The following is an 11036-nucleotide window of genomic DNA, read 5'->3' on the forward strand; positions in this document are numbered from 1 at the left end:
TTTTGATGGGTCTCCCGTCCGGCGAAGTCTTCACATAAATTGTTCCGTTCATCGATCATGCGCTCAATAGTTCGCCATCTCTACGTTTCTTGTTAGCTCTAGACATGATGCGGCGACGATAGAAAGTTAAGTTTTTGTTGATGAAGATCCTTGTTGACTGTACTTTCGTTGCGTAGGAGGAGTCGGGGAAGAGGTCGGCCAGTTTGACGTGTTTAAGCTTTGTCCTAGCTCTGTAGAGATTCGTCTTGGCTTTGTGACTAATAAATTTTGCAATTATTGCTTTGTTGCCCCGAGTATTTAATTTATGGGAAATTGTTAAAATGTATCGATGGGCGAAGACACAGGAGACAACACCGAACAACAACGTATTTTACCGCAAACCCAGTTTTATTGCAATGCTTTTATTACTATTACATTGCTTTCTAATCATCGCTCCTTTAACGGTTAGCTCAACTTAGTACTAAAGCGTCACTGGGCGTCCAGTCCTTAGATCGGACATATCAATACTGAGGGACCTGTATCAAGAAAAAGCTCCATGTTAAGATGTCATCAAGTCATGCCATATGGTACAAGTAGAATCTACCGTCAAAGCGTGGTGGAAAGGTTGCTTTGCAAAGATATCGCCTTGTACTTAAAACACCAATAAATCCTTGAATTGTATAGAAATTACATCTCTAAGCAGGTCATCTTTTCACAAATTCCGCTTTTACCAATTATTGACTTTCATTAGGCTACTGTAGTGAGCTGCAGAATTATTGAATTGTTTGTGTGCCTGACCTGTACCTTTTTTTACATATTAACTGGCTGTTTGGCATTTTTAGCTGGCAAAGGTTATTTCAGGTAGCCAGTTCCCCCTTTTCTAAATATAAACTGTTTTTTACTTGCCCAATAAAATGCAATTGCTTTTCATGGGATCTGTGGTAAAACAATAGCTTTTTTGTTGCCTGAACGGGGACTAACGTACACAGGGAAACAAAATTGAATAAATGTGATTGAACTAGACTGTGCCTAAGTACTTAAATCTTCAAGATGGAATTAAAAGTAACAACTTTATCATTTCCTGAAAATACATTATCAGTAAAACATCAATAGGCTATTCCTGTCAATTTTAGCATTGCAACTCTTTTTTATAGTTAATCACTTACTGTCGGTTATTGTCGTTGTCAGTCTCATCCCTTATAAGGGCAACGTGGGACGCAAGTACAAACAACTCGTTTACTTTTTCCATATTTAACTAGGAAGCATTTTCGGGTCAAATTCTTCCGACATTTTGGAGAAGGTTTAGGTTTAAGAACTGTAAAAGACAGAACAATAGTTGGTTTGTACGTAAGTAATATGTGAATGAAAGAAAGAATGAAAACCAGGGAGAAGGGAAGAGGAGAAGCGGGCGAAGGAAAGGGATGCACTTAACTCCCAGTGAAATGAATTCTTTCTCTTTGCTTAAAGGATCTTGGAGCAAGTTCACGATAAAGCTTTTTTCTCTAAGAGAAACATGTATTTGTAATCATAGTGAAAGAGCAAAACCAGAAAAGGTGAAATACGAGTAATTCACGAAAGAGCCCAGCATATTAGTAGATGTGAGAGTTTTGCAATAATCCGCACCTAGATTTAGCATAATATGAAATTGAAAAACAAAAAAACAAAAACAAAAACAAAAAACTTCGAATGCACGTAAAGTATGCATTTGCTTCATTATCGTGTACTTACCTTTCTTTGATGGATCTTCAAGTTCTTCAACTGAGAGGACAACAAAAATAAATGTTACTGTTAGTTGTTGCTTTTTGCGATTCCCACGGATTGATGTTTTTAAAACTCATCATGAAGTAAAGCAAATAACTTTTGGCAAAACGCTCGAGACAAGGCCCGCTGAAGAGAGCATGAATTTTTAAGAGGTTTTAGTTATTTTAAGACAATATTGGCGTACAATTATCGCATATTAAAAGCTAAATAAGTGAATTTAGATCGGGTAAACGTACTCAGTTTAACACAGTTAAATGTAAAAAGTAAATTGTTGAAGTTGATGTCGTTCCTTGCGGAAGAATAGGCCTAGAAAATGTCGCCAACACAAGAGCAGAAAAAGCGAAGCATTTGTGACTTCTCACGGAAAGATTTTTCCCTTTTTTTTCTTTTTCTTTCCTTTTTTTTTCTTCGTTTTGGTAAAATGGATACAATCGGGAAAGGAATTGATCTACCTAAAGAAAGAGTAACCAAGAGAGTAAATTGCAGGCGAAGTTAACGCACCCGGTGCCAAGTCCTACACTTGCTTATATTTCTTCCTTAGCGCGCGCGTTTGACGTTGCGACATGTATCTCATGCCATGGGCAGAAAGGATACGCAGTAACAATTATAAGTGACATGTAAATAAGAGTACCCGAAAAGCAATACATGATGTTGTATTCTCCCTGAATCATTTGTTACAATATGCAGGAATTAAATTTGACTTACTGGTTTCATTAAAGTTCTCCGCTTCATCTTCTAGAGTTTCAAGCATTTCGTCATTCAATTGATTGTCAAATTCAGTCTCGTCCCCATATTTCGTTTTATATCGAATACAACGACAAAGGCGTAAGTAGCGATAGCAGTATGTGACTGAAAAGCACTTTAGGACATAGCCTTTTGGGCAAGAAGGCCAAGGACCTGAAATAAAACAGAAGAACACCAATTATCAATTGATAGATCTCTATGTTCAGACTTTTAACATGGTTTGTACTCTTTTGTGCAGTGTACATGGAATTTACCGGGAAAAGGGGGAGGTGGTGAGAGCTGGGCTGGATACGGCTGTAAATCTCCTAATCACATGATATTGCCTGGGTATTGTATCCTATACTTGATGCCACTTACGTTCTAGTCAAATGACTAACACCAGCTCCTGCTAGCGTTAGAAAATGGCAAGAACTACTTGTGTTACAAATGGATTAGGACGATGCCGACAAAAATGAGTACTTGGTACCTTACATTTTCTACCTCCAATGGAACTATGTGGAAAGGAGTAGAAAAGCGCCCGCCTCAATATTTCAGACTCGATCTATTAGAGTTTTTGTACTAACCTTTGGCTGGGTCTTCCAGATCTGGATGTAGAAACATAACAAAAAATAAGTTACCTCTATTTAATTCTCTGTTTGTTTGTTTTTTTCTGTTTGAAAATCATATTTTTAACATTCTTGCGCCTTACGAGTAATATTTGAAATGCTACATATGTCAACCCAAAGGATGATAATAAAATTCAAGACATACTGAGCTGAAATAAGGAATGAAGACAGGTAGTCTTATAGGCGAATCTTTGGTGACGTCATTGTTTACATTTTTCCTCATTAACATACGACTTTGCGCATAGAAGGCATCATGCTAGACACGATTTTACTACAAAAACTTAAAGAGCTTGTGAAACTTAGTAAGTGGTGAAATTTTTGGCTCTTTGGGTGTTATACGAGGAGAAATTGGCTTTCAAAAACATCAAAATTTCTGTGTGGCAAAAGCGCTAATGAGCTCATACATTCTTTGTAAAATTCGAGCTTTTAAACCCTCGTCGCACAAAAAGTATTCAATACCACGCGCTCAAATTCCTTGGGACAGTTAATCGTGCTGTGCCCTTTCAATATTCAGCATTAATCTCTTTGTAGCTCCTTCAGAAACTGTATCCCTTATGGTAATGAGGCAAATATTGTAAACAAAGATTCTCCCATATTGTTCTCATCAGGCTTACTAAGACGTTGGTCGCTATCGCTCAAAGAATAGAGTGGGATTCACATTTTTTTTTTTTTCTCGTCATACATGTAGTTTTAATTTAGAGTGTCTTTGATTTCGTGCCTTTTTTTCTTCTTGAATTCTCTATGGGTATGTGCTTATTGCCTAAGGTTAAGGTTGTTAAGCTCTTAAGAGGCGCCCTCTGTAAATTTCAACTATGGCCATTTGGACCAGAAAAACTCAAATTCCTCAAACTTTCTCAGATGAATGGTCTAGATAATGATTCACAAAAATATAACTTTCAGTTGAATTCGATTTGTATTTTAGCGCTGGGGCCACCACCTTGGTTTTGCCCATCTGAGAGGGCTTTCAGCGGCCATTTTAGGGCACATTTTTAACAATTTGCCATACGAAGAAAACGATATAAATCCGGGTAAAACCCTGTATTCGAGACAAGCAAATGTTTCTTATTACATCGAGAGGCAGTTTTGACAACTTAAAGAGCACTTAAAGAGCAATGTCTCACCTGTAAAAACATGCAATAAAATTTTGGGGCAGTTAAAACTGTAAAATGTTAGAAGAAGAAGTTTAAGCTGTGCTTTTGTCAACAAAGACCGCCATCCTAGTTAGCATAATAGGCACCTTAAGATACCAGGACGGGACGAGCTAGGACGGCTGCCGGAAGTAAACTTACTCAACCGGGCACGCGCACGAGAACTCTCGACTCATCTCTCTGCCGTCCTCGTCTCGTCGAGGACGCCATTTCGCCCGACTAGCCGTCGTATCGAAAACGTGAGTATTTCGCTCTTGTTTTGCCCCAGCAAATGTTCCAATCGACCTTATTTTCGGTTATATGATAAGAATGTTTATAAGGTTCACATTTTTCGTGATTGTAGTGTAGAATACTACGCTGAGATACGAAAAAATGTGAATAAAAATATTCCGCGTCTGTTCGTTTGAGTTTCAGTCACTGTTAATTCAGTCGCTGTCACGAGTGTGCAAGATCAAAACGAAATACAAACTATATGCATTGAGAATACATCAGTGTAAGTACAGTCGATAAAATGTCGTAAGAATGAATGCCATGGAAGCATCTATCGAGCAAATAAAATACACATTTTCAAACTGATGTTTAGTTGTTGTTTTTTTTATACTACCCGGAGCTTGATGCAAAGTTAGTTTTATTTTAATAATGCTTGTTACAATTACAGATGGAAATTGAAATGTTGACCAAACGTCAAGATTCTTCGGCGACAGAATTCTCAGACGTTCTGGTGGTAAAAAGCCATCTGGAGCGGGCCGATCAGATTGTTCGTTTAATTTTTTCATACGGAAATTCTGGTTTCTCTATTAAAGTATTGACAAATGTTTGCTTCGCTTATAAAGAAAAAAGATATTCAGCATCGCCGTAAACTATCGTTTAAGCTTAATAGAATAAGATTTCTACTTTGTCTTTTATAGTCTAAAGGATGTCATTGTTTCTGTGAATAGCTTGTACGAAGTTCGAATTATTGACGTCGCCGTCCTTTGCGAAAATACACATCTTAAGCATTTTGTCTTTGGCGACACAACGGGACCCGCGAAAGTTTCCCGCGTCCACTAGCGTTCCCGTCCTGGCCTTTCCCGTCCTCGTATCTTAAGGGCCCTAATAACGTGAAAATAACGATGCACAAAGAAAATAACGATATATTCCACTTACCTCGCTACATGTCGACAACTGGATGTTCCACGATGCCTCATGTTATATTTCTAGTATGTTTCAGCCACATTTTCGGTGATTAGTGTACGAAATCACTCTCAGACATCGCCAGGGTTAAGCAGATTTCAACTCTCTGAAGCCTGCTTCATAAGATCTATCAATATTATTTGTCTTTCGTCTCATAAGCCGCCGTTTACAAGAAGTTTAACAATTTGCTGAGATCCTTACTGACCCAGAAGTCTGTTAGCAGCCTTTAAAATCCTCCTCTTAATCGAGGATTCTCATCAAGAACTCGTTTAAAAGCTCAGTTTTGTTTTGATCTGTTGTGCACCCGCCATTATTCCACAGATTGTGTTACATTTGACAAATGCACATTCCAACAGGTAGGGGTAGGGTGGGTAGGAAGTAAAAATGTAACCGACATTAAAGCCATTTTACGCATTTCTGTGGCTAAACTAGTAACTGGCTTTTCCAGAATGATTTGAACATGAGCTTCTGCTTGCAGGCATTTTCTAGGTTATTTTTGCAGGGTAAGTGGGGGGGGGGGGGGGGGTCGTGTATTAAAAAAAAAAGAAAAAAAAGAAGACGATATACAGTATCAGATCAAAAGATTATGATATTTGGATAAAAAATTAATAGGATGCAAGACATTTAGGGGAAAAATTAATGGATAGAGCATGTTTAGATCAGATAAAGCGGGACAGTTTTGTCTTTCGCTGCCGGAAGTGCGCAGGAAGTAATGGTAAGCGACGTTTTATTTTTTAGCCGTTTCACTTTTGCATCAGAAAAGAAAATGCTCAGAAAATTACTGAAGGGCAGTTAAGGACGGTGCCTTCTTTTTTGTGGGCAAACGGTCTTTGCATTACGTAAGGCATGGTTTAAACGCCAGGCGCGCGCTTGGGTTGAAACTAGTGACTTAATTAACCCTACCAAGCGTGCGAATTAAAAAAAAAAATCCTATTGTGGCCGAAACAAATTTCGCACTAAAATTACGAGCCTGTACTGAAACCGGGATTGCCAGAAAAGCAGCATATCGCTAAGCACTAACTGTAAATGGCTTCCAGCTGAAAAACTAGATTTTATCGTATCCGTAGAAAAAATCACACTGAAATTCAACTGTAGATGGCATAATGCGCGCGCAAAACAACTGCGAGAGACGTCAATGTTTAACTTGGGAAGTGACAAGAAAAAATGTAACGGACACCGACAAAGTTTTCGAAAGGATGAAACAACTCATTTCACTTTCGAAAAAGGGGTGATTACAGCTACATTTTATGGTATGAATTGGAAGTGGCAAGCCTATTCAACAATGTATTAGTTTTTGGTTATGTGGAAAAGTTATGTAGACTGTATTTTGGTTAAGCCAGAGGAGTGCTGTCAGGGACCCTCAAAGCGCTGCTGCGACGATTCTGTTATTAAATACATATCAAAAGTGGTTTTTATGTTACCACTTACCACGTAGTTTAAAGATGTTTTTTAATATGTTTAGTTTTCTGCATGTAAAGGTGAACTTAAGGAGAATCTGTGAAGAAATATCTTTACCTTTTTTCAGAAAAATGCCACTGTCAACAATAGCTAATTATCTCGGAAAAATTAATGACTATCCCCAGTTTCCTTTGTGGATTCTAATAACCCTGGCTAAGATCTACTTTTTCCACGATTTCTTAATCTGGCGGAAACACGTTTGTATTTTGTACGCACCATTCGTTATGAGCCTGAGGCACCCCACAGCCGCTAATGTCGTTCAGTTCTGTGATGGAGCACAGCTGCATGTCTGCACAAGACTAGTTTTCAACCCTATGCAGGGCGCTTTAAAATACCCGCATCTATCAAGCGAAGCACTAATGTTGACGCTTAGCCTTTTAAAGACATCATAGATGCGTTTAAGGCACACAAGTTGAATGAGTCATAAGCAATTGGATGAGTTAACAGACACTTGTCAAAAATATCCGCAGCTTGATTCTCAGCGGCTGTTGGGTCTTCTTGGAGGACCTTCTCCTGTCTGTTTCTGAGCTTTGAAGCCATTCTCGAGAGGAAGGATTAAACGTGGCAAGGAGTCAGGAACTCATCACAGATGAACCGCCTAATTCTGGCCTCATCTTTTGAGCGCCTCATCTTCTGTGCTACAGTAATTGCTTTGACTTTTATGGTCGTCTCCTGAGCCGAGAAAAACTTTTCCCCAGTGTAGTTTTTTTTGTTTTTCATTGAAACGAGTGGCCTTTTTCGTCACTTTCAGGGCTCAGCCTTTAGGTTTAGTGTCTTCAGCAGGGACTGGAAGAGTAGAATTTGCTAGGACAGGGTGAACACCACGATTGTCGCTATATCATATTTTGGCGTTGTCAAATAGGGTTTCCGTTTCAGGAACAAGTCAACGTGAACCGTACTGTGAATTGTTCTTCAGTAATTTTCTGAGCATTTCCTTATCTGAGGCAAAAGTGGAACCGCTTAGAAAAAGGAGTTTCAATAAAACGCTGCTTATCACTACTTCTTGCGCACTACTTGTCAGTCCGTTGCCTTTCGCAGCATTTGATGGCATTTCGGGCAGCGAAAGACACAAGTATAACGCTGAACAAAAAAAAAACAAAAAACAAAAACAAAAAACAAGTAAGAGGCTTTTAATTGGAGTTCTATCCGTATTCTATTTGTAATAAATGAAAATTCTCGTCAAAAAATAATGGCTGTCAATGAGATTAGGATAGTTGTTTACAAATACAGTGTGGAATGTTGTGCCTCGATCTCTTTGCAGACACAAATTAAAGGTTGTCATGTAAGAAATTAAATTTCTTGCATCCTATTAACTTTTTACCCAAATATCCAATATCCTGAAAACCCCTAATAGGGCTGATGAACTGATAAAGCTGATCAAGATACACAGATCATAATCTTTTGGCCTGATACTGTCTATCGTTTTCTTTTTTTCTTTTTTTTTTTAATACACGACCCCCCCCCCCCCCCCCACAACCCCCCCACCTACCCTGCAAAAATATCCTAGAAAATGCCTGCAAGCAGAAGCTCATGTTCAAATCATTCTGGGAAAGCCAGTTACTAGTTTAGCCACAGAAATGCGTAAAATGGCTTTAATGTCGGTTACATTTTTACTTCCTACCCACCCTACCCCTACCCGTTGGAATGTGCATTTGCCAAATGTAACGCAATCTGTGGAATAATGGCGGGTGCACAATAGATCAAAACAGAACTGAGCTTAAACGAGTTCTTGATGAGAATCCTCGATTAAGAGGAGGATTTTAAAGGCTGCTAACAGACTCCTGAGTCAGTTAGGATCTCAGCAAATTGTTAAACTTCTTGTAAACGGCGGCTTATGAGACGAAAGACATACAATTTTGATATATCTTATGAAGCGGGCTTCAGAGAGTTGAAATCTGCTTAACCGTGGCGATATCTGAGAGTGATTTCGTACACTAATCACCGAAAATGTGCATGGCTGAAACATACTGGAAATATAACATGAGGCATCGTGGAACATCCAGTTGTCGACATGTCGCGAGGTAAGTGGAATATATCATTATTTTCTCTGTGCATCGTTATTTTCAGGTTATTATGCTAATTAGGACGGCGGTCTTTGTTGACAAAAGCACAGCTTAAACTTCTTCTTCTAACATTTTACATTAACTGCCCCAAAATTTTATTGCATGTTTTTACAGGTGAGATATTGCTCTTTAAGTGGAGGGTAGTTTTGGGACCTCGAGTGATGTACTTTTGGCGATATTTTCCTTTAAACTTCGCCTTTTTTCATGGCGCTTCATGAGTAGTCCGAAAGGGAAGAAATTTAAAATTCTGTAAAAAAATCAGGCGATGATCAAATTGCCAAAACAGCCTCTCAATGTAACAAGAAACATTTGCTTGTCTCGAATAAAGGGTTTTTACCCGGATTTATAACGTTTTCTTTGTATGGCAAATTGTTAAAAATGTGCCCTAGAATGGCCGCTGAAAGCCCTCTCAGAGGGGCAAAACCAAGATGGTGGCCCCAGCGCTAAAATACGAGTCGAATTCAACTGAAAGTTATATTTTTGTGAATCACTTATCTATGCCATTCATCTGAGAAAGTTTGAGGAATTTGAGTTTTTCTGGTCCAAATGGCCATAGTTGAAATTTACAGAGGGCGCCTCTTAAGGTGTGATATCGCTAAAGATTTCATGGTGTTATTTATAATTTGTGAGAATGAAACGCGTGATAATAACCTACCATATTCTGGTCCGTCGTTGTTCATTTCCTCGAGTTCTTGAGCTACAAGGTTAATAAGAAAAATGGGGTAAGTTGAACTCCTTCGCTACAAATTTATTGGATGTGTGAATGTGAATAACCGATTCTTTTTCTAGCTTTCTTTAAAGTTCTATTAATGTTTCTTGAGCTTTTGATTGTGGATATTTACTTCAGAACAAAAATGTTCCAGTTTACGAAACCTCCTGTCATTCGGGATGTCGTCGTGTGGGATCTTAAGATAGGCGAGCCGCTTCATTGCAATCCTTTTTCTCTGACTTTCTCTGGTCAAAACTGTAAGCGAAGGCAATTTCGCAGCCTTCCACGTTTTCCGTTTACTGTGGTTTCAGGTTATCCGTCATCTTTGGTAAGATTATAGTTTATATGTTTGTCATTGGAAGCTCTCTACTAAATGGTGACACTTGCGGCCAAAATTTTCCAAACTAAATGTGTTGTTTTATCCGCGCTCAGCAAATTTGACATAGTTCAGCTAATGCCACACACACATACTTTGTGACAAAAATAGTGATGAAAGAATGATGATTATAAGACAACATAAAGTGCTTCTAACTCACCTTCATATTCGTTTAGAGCATCTGCGGAGAATGGCAAATATTAATGATAAGAAAACTCTAAATCAAAAGATACAAAAATAAGAAAAAGCAAAAAAGCAAAAACGAAAACAATTGTAATGCATGAATCTGCTTGTTTACCTTCCTGCTCCTCTCGTAGAGAAAATGCTGCACTGGCCCCAAGAAACAAGACTGTGATGAACAAAATCTTCAATTCCATTGCTGGTAAGTGTTAAATTCAGCTGAAAATGGCCATAAGAGCAGTCTTTGCTGCTCGTTTTATGAGTTTTGATAGAGGGTCTAATATCATGGGACCAAAAGCTAATACTTTAAAACCAACCGTGTTCACTAGCATCGTTACTAGGAGGAAAATAAGTTTTCAAGGATCTTTGTTCGTTAGTGCCAGAAATAGAGCTTTGTGCATTCCAATGTACCTGTATTGAACTTCGCTATCTTTGATAATCTACTTGACTTGATAAATGACGATTTAAGATTGAGCATGTATTACAATCAACAAAGATTAGGATTTTCTGAAGGAACTATTTTTTTCGAATTTATGTTCCAAACTTACGTACAAGAAAATTTTTTTATCCTGTCCATAGGCCGCATAATTCAAAATTAAAACATAATTCGAATGTCACTTAGGAAGTGCATGAGCAGTTTCAGTTCTTTTTTTTTTTTCTGCTTTTGGTTGAAGTATTTTTTTTTTCTCAACTAATTAGTACCTTACGTTTCTGCTCGTAAAAATCACACAATTTTAAGGAAAAAAAATAGCAGCCATATCATTAGCCTTTTCTTTTTTTTTTCTGTGGCAACAAGGATATCTTATGATGTGTTTTATTTTGGCAACTGACGAAGAAAAA

General features: G+C 38.2%; 1 protein-coding gene across 1 annotated transcript; it reads right to left on the reverse strand.

Annotated features, from left to right (window-relative positions):
- Window positions 1-427: 427 nt before the first annotated feature.
- Window positions 428-10563, reverse strand: LOC145481304 (uncharacterized). The gene is made up of 8 exons (XM_081459768.1): window positions 10315-10563; window positions 10177-10197; window positions 9587-9628; window positions 3048-3068; window positions 2446-2637; window positions 1708-1737; window positions 1146-1294; window positions 428-515 (listed from the first exon to the last, which is right to left on the reverse strand). The coding sequence occupies exons 1-7, from the start codon at window positions 10391-10393 to the stop codon at window positions 1170-1172; spliced, it is 510 nt and encodes a 169-aa protein (XP_081315894.1). The 5' UTR covers window positions 10394-10563; the 3' UTR covers window positions 428-515; window positions 1146-1169.
- Between the last annotated feature and the right edge of the window lie 473 nt (window positions 10564-11036).

Source organism: Orbicella franksi, chromosome 3, assembly GCF_964199315.1.
Source record: "Orbicella franksi chromosome 3, jaOrbFran1.1, whole genome shotgun sequence".
NCBI classification, from domain to species: Eukaryota; Metazoa; Cnidaria; class Anthozoa; order Scleractinia; family Merulinidae; genus Orbicella; species Orbicella franksi.